General features: G+C 44.8%; 2 protein-coding genes across 2 annotated transcripts; one reads left to right on the forward strand and one right to left on the reverse strand.

Moving 5' to 3' along the window:
* Positions 1 to 326: 326 nt before the first annotated feature.
* Positions 327 to 7,621, forward strand: LOC119842916 (zinc finger protein 572-like). Its single transcript, XM_038371709.2, has 5 exons — positions 327 to 414; positions 1,197 to 1,275; positions 2,542 to 3,204; positions 4,443 to 4,517; positions 4,596 to 7,621. The coding sequence occupies exons 1-5, from the start codon at positions 373 to 375 to the stop codon at positions 4,925 to 4,927; spliced, it is 1,191 nt and encodes a 396-aa protein (XP_038227637.1). The 5' UTR covers positions 327 to 372; the 3' UTR covers positions 4,928 to 7,621.
* A 1,247-nt stretch (positions 7,622 to 8,868) lies between these two features.
* LOC119855550 (neurotrophin receptor-interacting factor homolog) lies at positions 8,869 to 16,976 on the reverse strand. The gene is given in 6 exon segments (XM_043506231.1): positions 8,869 to 9,762; positions 11,927 to 12,040; positions 12,632 to 12,809; positions 13,617 to 14,382; positions 14,523 to 14,583; positions 16,600 to 16,976. Coding segments are annotated over 3 exon segments (459 nt in total). The 5' UTR covers positions 13,891 to 14,382; positions 14,523 to 14,583; positions 16,600 to 16,976; the 3' UTR covers positions 8,869 to 9,762; positions 11,927 to 12,033.
* Positions 16,977 to 19,841: the final 2,865 nt, after the last annotated feature.

Here is a 19,841-nt window from a genome sequence, read left to right on the forward strand (position 1 = left end):
CCTCTCTTCCCTGCAGACATCTTGCTAAAGCTTCCCTACTCTTCTCATTCTCCAGAAGGGGCAGGCAGCAGTAACAACAGTGCGGTACAGCAGCACTACTTTCTGCTACTCCCCCATGAAGACTACCAACTCTTTACATGTATGCCTGTAGGAAGGATCTATACACACTCTGCCCTAGCAAACACTTCCACCATCTCCCCAGGGCCCTCAGCCTGTGCTGCAGCCACCCTTTTGGCCTGCGGCAGTGGGAGGAGCCAGTCCCACCCTGACCCTGTCAGCCAATCACTACCGTCAGCACCTTCTCTAATAAAAGCCTCACAGGGGGGTATAGAGAAGAGCCTAGAGGAAGAAGAGGGAGGAGAAAGTTGGAGTATGAGCTACAGCGTTTGTGCCAGCCCCTCTGGGCCTTATGAAGTGAGCCTGGCCTGAATGTAGGGTACTGTGGTTGGATGGGGAAACTCAGGCATGGGGGTGTGTAGGGAGGAGTAATTATGTTCTGGAGGAAACTGAAGGAAGGGAGAGGCGCTAGCAGTGCAATGGGGAGAGTTTAGGGAGTAGGAGGGGGCACTAAGGCCAGAGGGTAGGTTAATGCAGTATGGGGGAGGGGGGGAATTCCCTGTTGCCAACACTAAGAGTTTGTTGGCACTAGGGAAGCGGTTGAGATTGAGCTATGGAGTGTTAGCTGACCCTGATCTTTTCTCTAAGACAGTGATTCTCAAACTATGGGTTAGGACCCCAAAGTGGCTTCAGTCCCAGGCAGGGGGCCTAACCTGACCCTGATTCCCAGGGTTGAAGTCTTTGGGCTTCAGCTTTGGTCCATCCTGCCTGGGGTGGTGGGCTTGGGCTTTTGCCCCCCTGGGTGAGTGGGGCTCGGCTCAGGTGGGATCAGGCTTCAGTACCTTCTCCTGGGGGTTGTGTAGTAAGTTTTATTGTCAGAAGGGGGTTGCAGTACAATGAAGTTTGAGAACCGCTGCCTTAGGATAAACTCTCTTCTCCTGGTTTTAGCTGTAAGATCACCAAACTCAGGCTCTTTCCACAAAACTCTGGGCTCCCTGGCTAATTGCTCAGCAGTGTGGGATTGACAAATTCTCCCCCATTGTCTTAACATAACCTGTTACCACTGCTGGGGTGCATTGCATCTGTTTTCTTTCCCACTAAATAAGGTTTCAAACTCCAGATCCCCTCTCTTCTTCTAGATGGAGCTGGGGGAAGAACCTATGGTCTCTGGGCTCCAGGGCTCCAGAAAAAGTAAGATCCAAGGAGACTCCTCTACAGGTGAGGAGTAACTTATAGCAGTTAAGTTGCCCACCATAAGTGAACTTAAAAAGCTGGGATATCAGCACAGGTGTTGTGAGCTCTAAAGTCTGTCTTCTCTCATCTGTTTGCAGTCTGCCATGCCAGAGCCTGTGTTAGGTACCCTAACCCTAAGCTCTCTGTGATGCTGAGTGCTGCTTTTTGCCCTGCGGCTCTTCCACTTTTTAAAAACAGGAAAACAAAATCCACCTGAAATGAGTGAAAACAGAAGCCAGAATTTCTCTTTTTTTTTCAGTTTTATCTTCTTCTCTGCCTCCACAATTGGGAGGACAACAAAAGTTAGGGAATCTGAGCAGGTGAACTGGGACTCTCACATCTGAAGTATCTCTTACCCCTTAAAGGCATGGGGGAAGGGGGGGGGGCTGTGAAGGCTACCTGGGTTCTGTGGCACTGTCAGGGTTGTGAAGGCAGTTGGTCACTGCAGAGAGACAGTCTCTGCAAATCCCTGTAGCTGTTGGGTTTTTGGGGAAGTCTTCCTACTCCTATAACAATGAGTCAAATTGCTCCTTCCTCCCACTGGAGAGAAATGCCAAGGGACATTGTGGTGTTTTTAGCCCCCTACATGTGTAACTCCAACATAGGGAATGAGCTAGCTCTTCACTAATGCAATGAATGGCAGTAACTGAATCAGTTTGCCTGTTGGTCTCACCCAGGAAAGCTTTCTCTTAAACATACATGATTGTAAATCAGAAGGAAGCTCAGGTCCCTAGTGTGAGGGAGAGGACACCTCATTTTTAAAGCAGGCAGACTACAGGGAGGTGCTCTCATTCTCTATTAAATGGGCAGGGGTGGAGGGCATATGGGCTGAGAGAAGAGGAATAAGTGGTTAAAATGAGATAGTTGGGAGGGGTCACTTCTTTGAGCCCATTCCTTTCTCTTCCTGCTTTGCAACAGGATTTATGTGGGCAAAGTGCTTGGCTTAATCTGCCCTGTTCTGAGGGGTGGAAATTCTCAAGAGAGGGGAGAGAGTCTCATCTGTTCATCTTTGTCTTCCTTCGCTCCTCTTTCTCCCACTTCTCTATCACCTCTTTCCTTCTGTCCTCTTGTCCCCCTCTTCTCACTTCCTCCTTCCCTTTGGGAAAGGGTTTGGTGGGATTTGATTTTTGGATTTAAGGCCTCATGAACAGTCACTAATTAGAGGGAGATGATTTGCAAGTACCAGTCCAAGGCTTTATTTCTCCCGAGGGCAGGGGATGAATCATGTCGGAACTCCCATTTTTATTCCAGCAAGCGATAGCACTATGAGTGAAAATGAGGAGGAGAAACCTAATCAGGAAGATCTTGAGCAAGATGCGTTATTGCGACCAGCTGATGCCCAGAGTCCTGGCTGGGGGAAAGCCAGGCCAGAAAGGCAGCAGAGGAAGAGATGCACTAAATCCACTCCTCAAGCAAGAGGGTCTAAGAAACTAAAAGTCACCCTTAATCAACAGAAACTCCCCAGGGAAGAAAGTCCCTACATATGTACAGAATGTGGGAAAAGCTTCAAGGGGAGCCCAACCTTCTTAAACCATCTGAAAATCCACACAGGAGAAAAGCCCTTTGAATGTACCAAGTGTGGGAAAAGCTTCAGTAGGAAGGCAAACCTTGTGGTACATGAGAGAATCCATACAGGAGAGAGACCCTATAAATGTAAAGAATGTGAGAAAAGCTTTGGCCGGAGCTCAAATCTAATTGCACACCGTAAAACCCACATGAAAAAGAAATCGTATGCTTGTGCTGCATGTAGCAAAAGCTTCACTTGCAGCTCAACCCTTGTCCAGCATCAGAAAATCCACACAGAAGAGAAACCTTACAAATGTACTGAATGCAGGAAGAGCTTCCGTCTGAGCTCAAACTTCCTTAAACATCAGAAAGTCCATGTTAGAGAGACATCCAGTGAATGTGCAACAGGTAACTTGATTGCTTAGATAAATCTGTATTGGCTTTATTCCCAATGGACAGGAAGTCTCATACACAGTCCTGTGGCCTCCATCGGATTCTAAACACTTGGCCTAGCCTACCACACTCTGGGTTTTGTGTATATCTATGACATGTCCAACAGAGACCCACTTAAGTAAATGCATCCATAATATCAAAGCTCTGTCTAAGGATTTAACTTCCCTTAAACTAAGCATGTGAAACTCCTAATCCGTAGACAATGGAATTACCTAGCAGGCCCTCCCAACATAAACAGTGAAGATTAAAAATTCCATATTCCTGAAATTTGTAATGATAAAAAAATTAAAGCTTTTTATACAAAATAAGTCCTCCTCTCCAAAAAGGCACAACCTCACTTCCCCTTTGCATCTTGTCATTAAGAAGAAATAGTTTCCCCCGCATTAGATAACAAAGGAACATAGCATCAGTTTAATACTGATCCTACTTAAAAAGAAATTGATTCCATTTATTATGGAATAGTAATACTTACTCCATAGTTGTATAAAAGACACTCAGTTGCAACAAAGGGGCCCATGTTCCAGGACACCAAAAGAAGGCATGTTGCTCTCAGAATTCATAGATTCAGTCTGGTACTGAGTTAGATTTTTTGCCTGTCATATTTGAAGTGAATCAGACAAATGGCTCAAGAATCACAATAGTCAAAAATGTGTTTACTAGACTTTGGGAAAGCTTTTGCCACTTGGTTGGGCCCTTCCACCAGTGGGCCCCCCTACCCCCAAAGGGGGTGTGGGGGAAGGAACCACTTTACTGGACAGCTATAGCTGAGAGAAAGTTAGTACTCTGGGATAAAGATTAGTTGGTTGCAGTCAAATCTGAAAAGCTTTTAACTCTAAGTAGGAATGTCATTATAGATTAACTCTGATGAGCTCAACATAGGTTACCAAATGATACGGGGGGTGTGTGTGTGTGTGTTTTAAAAAGGGCCTGACATTCAGCTGGCTTGCACTGTTGGTAGTCACCTTCACTTTTGTAAAATGACTGAAATGCGCTTCCTTCTGGTCTGGATCCAGGCACTGGAGAACTAGTGCCAAGAGCTCATCCTTGTGGATATAGGTGATCCTGTATTTACAGTTCTGCCTTACGATGCTTATCACATAATTCATGCTAAATGTAAATGTGTGATTTACTAGTCTACATTCTTTTTACACTTAAAATGTTTAACATACTATTTTTTCATTCCTCTTCTATAGTATGTCATGAGGAACAACAAAGTGGTGGTGTAGAGCAAGTAGCTATGGACCAGTCAAGACTTATACTTGAAGAATGTAAGTATCAAAAGGGTTTCTTAAGTACCATGCATAACACTTTAAACTGTAGAAATTAATACTCTTATCTTCACACAGTGAGGAGAATGAGGGACAACATGGATATGCTGCTTCTGAATCAGCAAAGTCAGCTACAGGTCCTGCAAGAGATTCAGAAACAGCTGAATGTCCTCCTCCCAGGCAATGATCTCATTAATTCAAATGTGTACAGCTTGGGACTTCTGTTGGGACAGCAGGCAGCTGCTATGGCCTCTTTGCCTTTCCCCCTTCTTCTTAACCCCAGTAACCTTCTCCCAGAAAATGCCCGGCCTTTTTCCTCTCGGATTTCATCTCAGTCATCTACTTCTGAAATTCTCGCTACCACACAACCTCCAATGTCTCAGCTTCCTGCTGCTCCGACAACTGCCTGATCCATCCTCCTTACTGTAAACATGGCAAACAAAATGTTTATATGTGCACCTGTCATTCTGATTTACCCTGTCTGAGGCAAACATGGCTTTTATATTGTATAGTTACAGTTGAAAGACCTTTCAAGTACTATAGCCCTGACCCTGCTCTTAATCTCTGAGGCATCCTTTACTGAGATGCAGTCAGTGAACATGGGGGATCAAATCAATCACACATTTGCTTACTGTAGTAGGTGGTGTTAATACCAAGAATGGATTTGACCCAGGCAGCCTCTATAACAAAAATGTTATTCATGGAGATGCAGCTAAATAGAGCACCCTTATCTGAGGTGTTCTTAGCTAATGTGTCCCCAACTGTATGAGGTGTATTTAAATGGCCCTTGTCTGAGATGTCTTTAAAATGCACCTTGTTGATGCACTCTTAATTTCAGCTTGCTACTCCTAAAGCATCCTTGATGCTTATGCTCTTAAATGAGGTGAATTTAACTGAGGGTTCTTAAATGTCTCTAAGCAAGGGGCTCAGAATGGAGGTGTCCTTGACGCACTTAACTAAGGCTTCCTTAATTTAGGTGGGTTTAAATAAAGTGACCTGAACTGATTACCACTTAACTAAGCATCTCTACGGGCTGGCCTCTCTGATAAAGCTATAAATTTTGGTGCTGTTTCTTACTCCCCAAGACTTCTCCATGAGAAAAGGCTTATAAACCTGCATTAGTTTTAATATAGCGCTCTGGTTTGTGTTTTAAAATGTTACCATGGTTACAGTTAATCTATTCTTTAAATATCCCATTTTCCTGTATGGAAAATATGGTGCTTGTTAGTGTTTAAGTAGGTATTTAAATCTTTTTTGATCTAGTTAATTAGTGTCTAGATGGTGGCATTTAATCACAGCCCCTGAGTTGGTCTCAAAAGGCAAAGAGGCACAGATTTACAGGGAGAGCAGGCTCAGTCCCACCTTTAAGGCTATTTTCCAGTGCCCTTCAAACTCAGCAAGAGTTGCCTCAGGCCCTAAGAGGGTACAGAACACAGTCTGGTCATACCCCTCACCACCCTGTTGCAAAGGTTAGTACCAGCACTGACACTAGACTGAAGCATTCCTGAGTATAAGGATTCCCTTTGTGTCAAACCCCCATCTGAATGGCTATGGGGATAAAGAATCCCTTTACCCTTATGGGCCTGTGAACATGCCAAGTGTGATCTAGCCCTTCATCTTTATTTTTTTTTTTAATATTTTTTTAAAGGTGTGTTTAAAATGGCACTTCACCTATCACTGTTTATTTTATAGGGCTAGATTTGACTCCCTTACTCATGTTGAGGAGCACCTTGCCCCAGCTGTGGTCGCACAGGTGCTACTCGGTGTGAGTAATGGCATCAGAATCTTGTCCATAGATACCTACAATTGTGCTTAGCAATATAAATGTGTTATCTTTGAATTATAAACACAAGTTGGTTGTGACTGCACATTGATTTAAGAGAATCCACCCAAACCTATTTCTTTAGAGTAAGTCCATTCCTTACTGACCTCAGTTAAATAAATTTTAAGCCCATTCTACATAAGAGCGCAGAAAATGGGTTTGCATCCGCTTAACTAAACCTTGTGTGTAAACAAGGCCTTAGTAAAAGCTTATGTCAATGGAATGTTGTCTAACAGTCCATCTTTCATGAGTTGAGCATGTCCCATTGTAAGTGTGTAAAGCTGAATTTTATGGCCCTATACTGTGCCTCCAGTTGCTGTTTGCCTAGTGATTGACACTTGTTTGTCTCTTGCTTTTAAAAGAAAATTTGTCTTTTTTAATAATGGTTCTCACTTCAGTGTTTTTAAATTTATTCAAAAGTAGGGAATTAAAATGTTGCATTATCTTAAAGTAGATAACTCTAAATCTGTCTGTGCAGTGCTTTGTCTGTCTCTTTTGTGGACAACAAGGGAGATAAAGTGTGCTTGTGAATCAATTGCTTTATTGGGGTTTGAGTATGCCACTTAAGGATCATGCTGCATGAAAAGGAGAGTCTGTTTTCACTAGCAAGGGCCTCGTATTTCATGGCTGCTGAATTCACTCCTTGTCCTCCTGTTGAGGCAGGGTTGGGCTCAAATATTTTTCCTTTCATTTATTAAAAAGAAAATATGGTTCTGATGCTCCGTTCTAGCAGAGAGATGGTTTAGATGAGGGAAGCAGGGAGACAACGGAAGTTATATGAAGCCTCCTGCGCAAGGGTGTATTCCCAGTGGCCAAATGCACCAATTTTTTGGCCCCTACCTACCAGCCAGGTAAAGAGGCTGTATTGGAACTGATGATCAGGTCCTCTGCTTCTAGCCCTCAGAGTTGTAGAAAAAAGTAAAATTGAGTGCAGACTGATGTAGCATTGCCTTCTCGAGTCTGCAGGCAGCTTGAAATGATAGCTCAGAGGTGGGGACTCTATTTTTATCCCTGCTTCTGATTTTAGCAGGAATACCCAGTTCCTGTGCTTATCCTACAATTCTGAACTATCCCCTCCCTGCCCATTGCCAAAAGTCCCATATTCAGTTGCCAAAAAGCTCCAGCTTCCCCCTGCTCCAACAGTTTACATGAGTTATGAAAACGCCACAGTGCATCCAAAGCTGAAAGGGTAGGGACAATCAATTTTATTTTAAAAATGAATGTACAGCACTGACTGAATTCTGTACCTATGTCAATAAACACCAAATTTTATAATTCCAAATGAAATGACTACAGAATTTCCAGATGTCCCAGAATCCAGGGACCTTGCCATAAAAATTATTTCCCGCTTGTGTCAACATACACAGGGTCTTCTCTATAGCAGATGCTACTAGTACCTACTCTAATAAAAACAAAGGGGAAGACTCCTGAGAACCAAACCAAGACCTAGCAGAACTGCAAAGATGATAGACCAGAATGGGTCTATGGGAGGGTTAAATTCTTACTTTATTTAATGCCTGGCAAGGAAACAGCCAGTGCTATGAGACACTAGTCACTAAGATTCTTCAGAGGAGTAAAGTGAAGCCCCTCCACACTCTTCGGGGGTTCCTCCCCATCAGGGGAGTAGCAAGGAGCAGAAGACTGGTTTCAGTCACTGCATTCATGCTTTCTGCTCATCCTGTTCACAAGCTATACCTTATATCAGTGATACAAAGACTGAGTCTCGGGAGCTGCAAGTGGCTCTTTAATGTGTCTCTTGCAGCTTTTTGCACCACATTATTTTAACATCATGTGTGATTTAATTCTTACCCAATCAGGAAGCTTTTACTATGTTGTTAGCCAATTGTAGAATATGTGGTCAGTCATTTTGCTGTGAATATTATATACAGTAAATGAAACAATGAATTCACGCTACTGTGGCTCTTCTAGGTAATGTTGATCACTAATTTGGCTCCTAAACCACTGAGGTCTGAGTATTACTGCCTCCTACGTACGCAAGTAGGATAAAATCAATGGTGCAGCACTCTACCATCAGTTGGGTCCGCCAGGGTCTCGGCTCGGTCCTCCTTGGCCAGGACCTGGCCCCCATCGAGGTTCTTTGTGGCCATGGATTGGGTTAGGAACTGGTGCTGGTAGTCTATTCCCAAGACTTTGGACCTCAGCAGAGTTCTCCATGTCTGGGGTCTCAGCATGGGTCTGGGCCTCAGGGGAGTTCTTGGTGTCCTGGTACTCCATTCCCAGGCTCTGGACTTCAGCCAAGCTCTCCATGTCCGGTGTCTGAACACGGGCCTGGACTTCAGCTGAGTTCTCTGTGGTTGGGGTCTGGGCTCAAGCTAAGTTCTTAACATCCGTGCCTAAGGTCTGAACCTGGGCCTCAGCCAAGTCCTCCATGTCCAGTGTCTGAACGTGAGCCCAGGCCTCTGTTGCCTGGGCCTCAGGGGAGTTCTCCTTGTGTGGGCACTGGGCCTGGTACTTCAGTCCCAGGGTCTTGACCTTTAGTGGATTCTTCGTATCCAGGATCCTTGTTTTCACGAGGGTTTTTTTTTATGACCGATGCTTCCATCCAGGCAGGGTACAGATGGGGTGTCTCCCTGGTACGTCAGTTTCTATGGTGCTTTGTCAGATTGGACTAGGCGCTGAAGCTTTTCCCACATTGGAGGCAGGGGTAGGGTGTCTCCCCATTGTGAGTCCTGTGGTGTGTGGTGAGATGTGATTGGAATGCGGAAAGAGCTTCCCTCACAAGATGGAGGTAGGGTCTTTTCCCTGTGTGGCTTTGCTGGTGGATATGGAGATTTCAGCTGGCTTGGCAGCTCTTCCCACACTCAGGGAAGGGCCTCTCTCCCATGTACATTTTCTGGTATCTAGTCAGGTGCGCGGGTTGACCAAAACTTTTTCCACACTCAGGGCAGTGGTAAGGTCTCTCGCCAGTGTGGGTTCACTGGTGTCTTATAAGGTATGATGGGCAACTGAAGCTTTTATAGCAGGCAGGACATTAATAGAGCGTCTCCTTTCTGTGGACTCTCCCATGGACTGTGAGCTCCTGCTTCGGCCTGAAGCTTTTCCCACAAGCTCTGTACTTACAGGATTTCCTTCAAAGGTGGTTGCTGTTTTTGTGGCTTTTCAGGTCCCTCTGCTCCTGGAGGTTTTCCTTTACATGCATAAGAAGTACATGGTCTCTTGCTTTTCTCTGCTGCACAAGGAGAGTGGGAGTCCTCCCAAAGGAAAGTGAAAGAGGATTCAGGGTCTCTCACTCATCCTCCATTCACTTTCTTTTTTGACACTGTAACCTATGCTGCCTCCTGCAGACCACTCTCTGGGAAAAGCACTCTGCTGAGTTCCTCAGTAACAGAATGCCAAGCACTAGATCTTCAGGACCCTCTGCGGGATGCTTCTTCTCAGTTCTGCTCAGGATCCCATCACCTGCTGGATTGAAAGGGGAATCCAGACATTAGTCTAGTGCAGCCCCCACATCACTCCTCAAAGCAGGGCTTGCGCCTGGCACCTAGGAACTCCAGTAGATTTGACTTGATCTGCTGTGCTCAGAAGATGAGATATGTGAACCACAGATGGGGTGAGTGAACAGTGGGTAAGCATAGGAAAAAAGTGAATGGGAAAAGCATGGGCAGGGGAAGGGTTAAAAGGGGAAGAGGCAAAAAGAAACAAGAGGAAAGACCAGATGATGGAGGGAAGAGAGGTGTGGGTGTGTGTGAACAGGGAGAGAATATGTGGGGAGTTTATAGAAAAATGGAAAGACGCTAAGAAGGAGAATTAAGCACAAAAAGAGTGGTTTTAAATTAAAACACAGAGAAAATACTGAAATGAACATAAGTGTTCTGAAATGCAGCAGCATTGTATATTTACCTATATAAGTCATAAACAGTTCCTTGGGGACCATCTCTCAACCCTCCAGTGATGTGGGGGCCACAGAGCAAGAATTTTGACCCAGATCTGTCTCTGAACATGAAAAGCTTCAGAGGCAGAGTTTGCTAGAAAGTAAACATGTATTCTGATCATGATATTGCTCCTCAAGGGCAAGGAGAGCAGTCTGTCAGAGTCACTATTCCTGGCCCATGCCTGGCTGGAGGGGGTGAGGGATTGTGTGTGCCTGTGTTTCCAGTGGAAGGGAATAGAGACAAACTTCAAGTTGCTTTATCTGGTGTGATTTTTCACAATACTTGGGATATGAAATGCTATCACAGGGCTAAAGGAGTGTCCTAGGAGTATAAAGAACAGGAGTACTTGTGGCACCTTAGAGACTAACAAATTTATTTGAGCATAAGCTTTCGTGAGCTACAGCTCATTTGAGCGGCTGTATTCAGTGGAAAATACAGACTAACACAGCTGCTACTCTGAATCCTAGGAGTATGGTTCCAGCACCCTCTGAGGCCACATGGTTTACGAAGTAGCTAATTCAAGAAGTCACATGTACTCCCTCTGGATATGCACACTAAATGCTGAAGTGAAAGGCTTGGAGAGAATGCTTCCTCTCTGTAGGGACAGAGCAGCAAGGGGGGCCTGCTTTGGAAAATCCAGCCTCAGGGATTTGGCTAAAACCAGCTCTATCCCTTATTACTATAGTATTCCCAACCCCACACCTTGTAAAAATTTGAGTCAGATCGCCAAAGAGTCAGGAGATTAAAAAAAAAAAAAACTCATGATTTTTGAGCCAAACTAATACTGCATTGTTTTTCTTTTGCCAAACAAACATCAAACAATAAATTACACCTCTGGCTGTGGAGGGGAACTCCACTTATCCTGACTTAACTCCCGAGGAAGCTGCCATTTTATCGCTATCCAGTTTCCTTTCCCATATCTTTCCCTGCCCCATCCAGTCCACCGTGCTCGTCACATTCTCCCTCCATATATTTCCTTCCTTTCACCTCAGTCTCCCACCCCTCAAATCCTCATTCTCCATGTTTTCCTGTACCTCACCCTCCTTGGTCCTGTAGTTTTCAAACTCTAGAATACCAGGAGGGTGGAAAGGGGGAGCCATCACCACTGAGGGCAGCCTGGCTTCAGTCCCACTGCAACTCATGAGAGATAATGGCCATCTTTGCTAAGGCTAGTCTCACTTCCATATCCAAATGCTGTAGGAAAGTGGCAGTCACCTTAAGGCAAGGCAGCTTTCAATTCAAAACATGGGAAAGGGGATGTCCACTGCCAGAAATCAATAAGGTTTGCTTGGAAGCCATGATTAACATCTGCCACGAGAATAGGCCAAATTCTCACAGCAGTACTGCACAAAAAACATAGGCGGCAGCAGCAGCAGCCACCTCCTGCTAATCAGAAAACAACACAAAACCATGCTTCTCCAACAGGTTCCCACCCTGTATTGTTCCCTAATCTGAGATGTGCACTCTCATGCTCTATCCCCCATGAGACCTCCTTTATTGTAGGTTGTCTCTAAAGCACAGGCCCCATAACACAGCCAGTTACCTTTCATTCTTCCATCCTACAATGATCTCTCATTCATGATGAAAGTGGCAGCGGCCATGACAGCAAACAGAACTCACGATGACTTTGTTCAAACCACAGCTTTTTAATTCACTCATTGATAGTTTCTGAGATGGCTTAATTTATTTCTCACCTGTGACAGTTTCTCTTGGTATTACCCTTTCTTTGGCATCCTGACAATCTGGGATGCAAGGCTCTTCCTCTTGTTCCATCTGAGAGTTCACATCAGGTTTTGGAGTCTCAAATCCTGCCCATGGGAAAACAGTCCAGGCAATACCATGGTTTGTTATGTATTTGTTGAGCATTTATTACAAATAAAGTATCATAGCTGTGAACCCAACCTGTTCTTTCATGGAGGCAGAGATTACAGAATCCCAACAGATGAGATTATGTCCACAGAAACCCAGTGAGGAAGTAAAATGTGTATCTGAAGACTGAAATTGCTTTGTTTCCCTGTTTGAGACTCAAGGATATCCATACATGGGGGACTAGGTAAGTCATGAGCAGTGCAAATGTTAATACGCTTACCCATTTCCCAAAGTCAAGCAGCTTCAGAGTGAGGATTAGTCCCAGGGAGGGTGGACGGGGCACTTCTATGATTGTACTCCACAGCTAAACCACAAGGATGGGGCTGAGGTGTGACTACAGATCACCTCCTCCAATTAAAAGGGCAATTCAGAAAAAAAATTGCATGGCAGTGACTGTCTCTCTCACAAAGTTTCTAGGGACCACAAGGACCAAGCCCTTAGAAATCCAAGAGAAGAACCCTGAGCCACAATTTAACAAGTTCTTGGGAGACCACACAGCTTTTAAGTAATGAGGGGAAATTAATCTTTACCCAGAGAGAACAGTCTTCAAAGTCTCCTGCATGACATCCCTGTAGAACTCCCTCTGCCTTTTGTCCAGATGACCCCACTCCTCCTTGGTGAAATACACAGCCACATCTTCCAGTGTCACTGGAATCTGAAACAGGTATTCCCCGTTCAATATCTGCATAATCAGTGACAATCCTGCGGCTCAGTCACAGGCTGTACAGGCACAAGGTCAATCTAATTAGGGTTGTGGTTTGGTTCCATGTGATGAAGTGGAAGAAGAGGAAAAAAGGAAAAGAGGGGAGGGAGTGTGTGCATGGGGGATAAAAAGGGAGACAGGACAGGTTAGGGAAAAATGTGTTGGGAAAAGAGAATGAAGGAGACAGAAGTGGGGGAGGGTCAGGTTGAAGAATAAGGAGAGAGATGGAGATTTAGAAAAATTCAGATGCAAAGAAGTCAATATATTAAGAAAAAAGAAAAGGAGTACCCGTGGCACCTTAGAGACTAACAAATTTATTAGAGCATAAGCTTTCGTGAGCTACAGCTCACTTCATCGGATGCATCCGATGAAGTGAGCTGTAGCTCACAAAAGCTTATGCTCTAATAAATTTGTTAGTCTCTAAGGTGCCACGGGTACTCCTTTTCTTTTTGCGAATACAGACTAACACGGCTGCTACTCTGAAACCTGTCAATATATTAAGAGTCACTTGAAATAAAATGAAATGTGGGGGACAGTCTATTTCTCTCTTTACTTTCTCCCTTCATAGCTTTTCTTTCTTCTCTTTGCTTTGGAAGTAGTATACTTTCTCTGCTCTCAGGTCAGCTCTTCATGGGCTCAAGCTTGGACCATCTCAGAGCTACATCCAGAATCAAGACCATTTTCAGAGTACCACCAGCATATTCCTCTTCAACCCACTATCACGTTCCCTGACAGAAGATTAGGCTTCCCCTCCCCATGGCTGTCATCTGATAGTTAACATTAACATTCAGTGGTCCTTACCTTTTGCCCACATTTCCCAATCTCCTGATGAATTAGCTGGAAAACCTGGACCAGGGCAAAAATCTCCTCTCATGTTTCTGGATGAAGTCTCTGGACCCATGTCTGGATTCTCTCAGGCAAGATGGTCAGGAATTGCTCAAGAACCAGCAGCTCGATGATCTGCTCCTTCATATGGATCTCCATCTGCAGCCACAGATGGGAAAGTTCACAGTCGGCTGTAAACCTCTTGGGGTCCTTCTGCTTCCTGCAGCAGAACTGTCTAAAGCGTCTGCGGTGCTTCTCCATGCTGATGCCGTACTGTTGCAAGGTAGCTTCCTTCTCATTACGGGAGTCAACTGTCCCAGACAGGGATAGAATAGGTGCATTTTCTGCTTGCTCTATTTCCGCTGCTGGTCGATGGTGAATATGGCTTGCTCCTCCATCTTTATTTCAGATTGCACCATTCAGTTTGGCAGTGTCTGTAACTGAAGGCCCACAGATGCAGTTACTCACTGCTGCATGTCTGCTGTCTGTCTTTGTGAGGTTACTCCAGCTTGGGTCTATGCTCTAGTTGTCTCACTTCTAAATCTCACTTGTATGCTTGGTGAAAAACATTCATCCTTAGCATCCCATAGTTACGATCAGCTCCACTGACCATTTCCTGCTGTGCATACCATTTGTGGTGGATTGATGATTTGTAGGCTTGCACATCACACTCTGGAGATGAACTATTTAAACAAAACTAGATGGCTTTATTGGTCCAAGTGAAATTCTCTCGCAAGAGGTGCTTCCTGCAGGCTTCAGGGAGGAAAGAAACAAAACTGAGAAAAGGAATGATACATTCAGAATCAGTGCAGGCTCTCTCACCCACCCAACTCCAGGGGACCACAGAGAAGAAAGCGCTAATCTGCCTCCAGCGATGGATTTCTGTTTCTTACTTTCACAGACTGCAAGAGGTTCAGCTCCATCAGTTTCTCTTCTGGATCTCTCAAGACAGCACTGAAATGATAAAAAGCCGGAGGCCCATAGCCTTCGTTTAAATAGCCAGAACTTCATTTCACTTACACCAGAGAAAATCAAGAGCAACTCTACCGCACTCAATGGAGTCGCATCTGCATAAAACAGATACAAGAGGAGAATCATGCACATAGCATATAGAGAGATTGTAACTCACAACTTTAAATTTGTAAGGGGTCTGTCCACGTTGCTGCTGTAGACCCTCCACTTTGGAGATCAGTTTTAGTCCAAGCATCTGCTATTACAGGACCAGCCTCTTGCACACTCTGCTGTCTCATGAAAACTTCCCATTAAACATTTACATTGCGGTAACACTGAAAGGCCACAACTAGGTTGGGCCCATTGTGTTAGGAGTGGTACAAACATGCCATAAATGACAGTCTTTACCCCCAAAAAGACATTTGCTCTTTTCTGATTGGTTGTTTTCTTTAATCTAAATGAAAAACAATTCAGAGGGCAAGTGTGTGTATAGAAAGAGAGCAGAGAAAGGAATTAAAGGAGCAGAGAAAATGGGACGGGGTGAGAGTTGGGAGGCAAACAGAAAACTGGTCTGAAGGTGGAAGAGAAAAAAGGGATCGGAGGGGACCTGCTGTACGTTAAGGGGAAAGCGCAGAAGGGAAAGTATAAGAGAGAGAACTATCTTAAGTCCTGTAATGGGTCCCAGTTCCTATTTCTAAAGCTCCCAGCAGTTACTGCTTGCTAGCTCTTCCTCTCCTGGCTCCAACTGAGATGGCTGTGATGAGTCCCCCTAGACCCCAAGAGTTAGGAGACAGATTTTTTTAAAAGGAATCTCCTGATTCTTTAGCCTTCAGTGTATGTCTACTACCCCACCAGTGGTGTGATCAATTCAGCTTGAAGATTCAACCTTACAGTAAATGCACACACAAGAGTATGAGCCAAAATCTTCCCCTTAGCTCTGGGATGGGACAGCTGCCATTCTTCCCACCCCAATCCCTCTCCTTTCTCCATCCACAACCTCTCAGCCCCTCTCTTCTATCTCCTGCCTCTACCTATCCCCACCATTCTTCTCTTTCCTCCTTCTCTTTCCCCTTCTGCTGTCGCATATTTTCCACCCTGTCCCCACATTCCCTTCCCTCAAAGTATCCTTCCCTACCCCCAAGCTTCTCCTGTCCCCCACATTCTCCTGTCCTCCAGCATCCCCATGATTCCCCACAACACTCCAAGCTGATTGGCACACTGTTTCTCTGTGTGTTCCCTAGATGTTCACCTGCTCCTCAATGAACTTCTCCGCCTCCTGACAGCACAGTGTCTGGCATCTTCAGTGAGGGTAGCCTTGCCTTTAGTCCTACTGCATACACTGTAAAGTGGTGGCCATCTGTACTAAGGGGAGCCCTGCATCAGTCCTGCTGAGAACAGGAGACAATGGCCACCCTATAAAAGGGCAAGACTTCATCCCTAGTTCATGAGAGGCTTTGAAGCAAAAACACCCATTTCCCACCCCACACAATTCCTTCTCTAAAAGAGATCTTTCTGAGAGGTATACTATCTCACCGTCAGGTAAGAGGGGCAAAGGGGCAGGTGCCCTCCCTACGTCCACTCCCAAATCTCTGCATCCTCCTTGCAGGAGACCTCAGCATGAAGGAGAAGCAGCTGAAAAAAGGGCCCTGTGTAAAGTGCTTGCAATTCCATAGACAAGTTGAGAGATCCAGGCAGGACTTCCCTGCTCCTCTGCTCAAGCTCTTGCACCCAGGGCAGAAATCTCTTTCCCCCTCGCCCCCTGGACCTGGACTACCAATGTCAGGCTCCCCATTTGGTTTAGAAAAGTCTCTGACCCACCTCAGGTCCCCACTACGAGCTGCCCTCGAGCTGGCTTCCCTGGCTCATCTTCTCTTGCCTCTGCCAGTGGCAATTCAGCCCTGGGTCCCCTTTCTGTGCTGGCTGGGACTGGGTGCAGGCAGGGATTTCTTGCCTCCCTGCTGTTCCATTCTGCAGCCCTTCTGCGACTCTCTCTGCTGTCTCCCCTTAGCCCAGACTCACCTCGCTGGGCTGGCAGCACGTGGGACCAGGGGAATCTAGTCCTCCTTGTTTGGGGCCGATGCTTCTCTGGAAACGGATTCAATCATGAAGCTCTAATGCACTACTGTAACTTAGCGGCAGTGGGCTAAGTTACACGAGAGGAGGACGGAGAATTGGGGAGAGGAAGTTCCTTGTATATTAATTTTCCCCCTTGCCGTAGTTCCTGGTCTTCTCTACAAAGGCGTATGAGCTCTGTGGTTTAACCCTGTCACTGCGCAAACATTAGCAGAAAGGTTGCAGCTGCAATTCAGCTAGCGGAGGGACTGCATGTGCAGATACTGAATGGGACCCTGTCCTCAGTGTAGGAGGGATCTAAGAGCGGGGCTTTTTTGCCTCTATAAAGAAAGACCTTCCGTCTTTTCCTTCTGCTGCATCTGCTTTTAATCCACTGCTCTCCGGCAGAGACAGTCATTTTATTAATTAAAGGTATGATTTCCTCAGATGCTGGCTCAGGGTGTAACTGATTGCCGTATTTGGCGTCAGGAAAGAATTTCCCCAGGTCAGATTGACAAAGATCCAAGAGGGTTTTTTGCCTTCCTCTGTAGCAAGGGGCATGGGTCACTTGCTGGATTGAAGTAGTGTAAATAGTGGATTCTCTGTAACTTGAAGTCTTTAACAGAAGATTTGAGGACTTCACTAACTCAGCCAGAGGTTATGGTCCTGTGGCAGCAGTGGGTAGGTGAGGATTTCTGGCCTGTAATATTCAGAAGGTCAGACTAGATGATCATGATGATCTCTTCTTGTCTTTTAAAGTATCTGAATCTGTAAATGAGCACAATGCAGAGACGTTCATATATTACCAGCTCTAGAAGACAATCTCTTGCAGTGGTCAGCCTCTCTCATATTTATATTCAAGTTGTTTACAACAAAACAGGGTATTCCAGCATTACCCAAGATTTATACACCAGTTTGTGCCAGTTTTTTATCCTGTTTTGAAAATGGTATTCCAGAAGTCAGCAAAGCTTAGAGACACCTGTATCTTGGTACAGTCTGCGTGTTGGTCAAGCATCAACAAAATCATTTTTCTTATCTTGTCTTTTTGGCATGTCTCTGTTCCTGGCACAGAAATGACAACATTTCATATTTTCCCTTGATTAAAAAGCTGAACATACGTAAAAAGCATCCTGGGAAGAGTTTAACATGAATACAATTAATAGATATACAGAAATATACCAGATGTTATATATTATATTAATATTGTATATTGCATTGGCTGACACTATATTACCACAATGTGCAGCTTCAGAGAAACTGCTTCCTGGCACAGCAAGGTTATAGAAAACCTGTGGGTTCAGCTAGCCCCACCCTGCTATACCGACAGCCAATGCTAGGCCTGGAGGCGGGAGAAAAGAAGGGAGCCTGGCTCAGTTGGGGTCTGACTGGTGAGGAGGCAGGAGCTCTCTGTTTGCCTACCTGAAGGTAGGTATCTACAACCTGCCAGCCAACGCAGCCACTGGAGGCAAGTAAGCCTTCCCCTGCCAAGGGGAGTCTGCAGATAAGCCCCAACTGTGGGATAACTGGACCACCGGGGGCTATGCCCCAAACTAAAGAGACTTTATTAGGAAGTACCAGTGAGGGAACTGCCACACACCCCCGGCCAGGAGGGAGACTCATCTCCATTGTTAGGGCCCTGGGCTGGGACCTGGTGGAGAAGGAGGGCCCCGGCCCCCCTTCTGGCCAATGATCTAGCCACTATGCCGCCCCTCCACTGAAGGCTCTATCACACCTACAGACCTTACACACTTTCTTCATACATGTTTTTCAGGACACACAGATGCCTTGTACCAACTTGACTCTTCACAGATTCATAAATTCCAAGGCCAAAAGGGATCATTGTGACCTCCTGTATTACACAGGCCATAGAACTTCTCCAAAATAATTCCTAGATCGTATCTTTTAGGAAAACATCTAATCTTGATTTAAAAATTGTCTGCAATGGATAATCCACCAATTGTAAATTGATCCAATGGTTAATTACTCTCACTGTTAAAAATTTACACCTTATTTCCAATCTGAATTTGTCTAGATTCAACTTCCAGGTTATGGATTGTATACCTTTGTCTAGTAGATTGAAGAACCCATTATTAAATATTTGTTTCTCCTGTAGGTCCTTAAAGACTGTAAACAAGTCACCTGTTAACCTTTTCTTTGTTAAGCTAAATAGATTGAGCTCTTTGAGTCACACCATAAGGCATGTTTTCTAATACTCTAACCAGTCTTGTTGCTCTTCTCTGAACCATCTCCAATTTATCAACATCCTTCTTGAATTGTAGACACCAGAAGTGGACACAGTATTCCAGCAGAGGTCGCACCAGTGCAAAATACAGAGGTAAAATAAGCTTTCTGCTCCTATGTATTGGAAACAATTTTTTATTTCAGAAGGCTGAGAAAGCTATTAGGGGAGAGGCTGTTTTAGATTTGATTTTGACAAATAGGGAGGAACTGGTTAAGAATTTGAAAGTGGAAGGCAGCTTGGGTGAAAGTGATCATGAAATGGTAGAATTCAAGAGTATAAGGAATGGCAGGAGGGAAAACAGCACAGTAAACATAATGGATTTCAAGAAGGCAGATTTAGCAAACTCAGGGAGTCGGTAGGTAAGATCCCATGGGAAGCAAGTCTAAGGGGAAAAACAGTTCAAAAGAGTTGGCAGTTTTTCAAGAAGACATCATTAAGGGCACAAGAGCAAACTATCATACTGTGTAGGAAAGATAGGTAGTATGGCAAGAGACCACCCTGGCTTAACCAGGAGATTTTCAATGATCTGAAACTCAAAAAAGAGTCCTACAAAAAGTGGAAACTAGGTCACATTATAAAGGATAAATACAAACAAACAACACAAGCATGGAGGGACAAAATTAGAAAGGCCAAGGCACACAAATGAGATTAAACTAGCTAGGGACATAAAGGGTAATAAGAAAACAGTCTACCAACCCATTAGAAGCAAGAGGAAGACCAAAGACAGAGTAGGCCTGTTACTCAATGAGCGGGGGAAAACAATAACAGAAAATGTGGAAATGGCAGACATGCTAACTGACTTATTTTGTTTCAGTTTTCACCAAGAAGTTTAGTAGTGATTGAATTTCTAACAGAGCGAACACTGGTGAAAATGAGATAGGATCTGAGGCAATGTTCCCTCTAATTTTTGACGGGCCGTGTGCGCAAAAAAATTTCTTCTGTGCAAATTTTTGTGCGCAAGGTGTTT

The sequence above is a fragment of the Dermochelys coriacea genome, chromosome 1 (genome assembly GCF_009764565.3).
Source record: "Dermochelys coriacea isolate rDerCor1 chromosome 1, rDerCor1.pri.v4, whole genome shotgun sequence".
Lineage (NCBI taxonomy): Eukaryota > Metazoa > Chordata > Testudines > Dermochelyidae > Dermochelys > Dermochelys coriacea.

Coding starts and splice junctions, on each gene's coding strand:
- LOC119842916 (XM_038371709.2), top strand. CDS start 373: ATGAGCTACAGCGTTTGTGCCAGCCCCTCTGGGCCTTATGAA. Junction 1,276..2,541: donor CCAAGGAGACTCCTCTACAG/GTGAGGAGTAAC, acceptor TTTTTATTCCAG/CAAGCGATAGCACTATGAGT. Junction 4,518..4,595: donor AAGACTTATACTTGAAGAAT/GTAAGTATCAAA, acceptor ATCTTCACACAG/TGAGGAGAATGAGGGACAAC.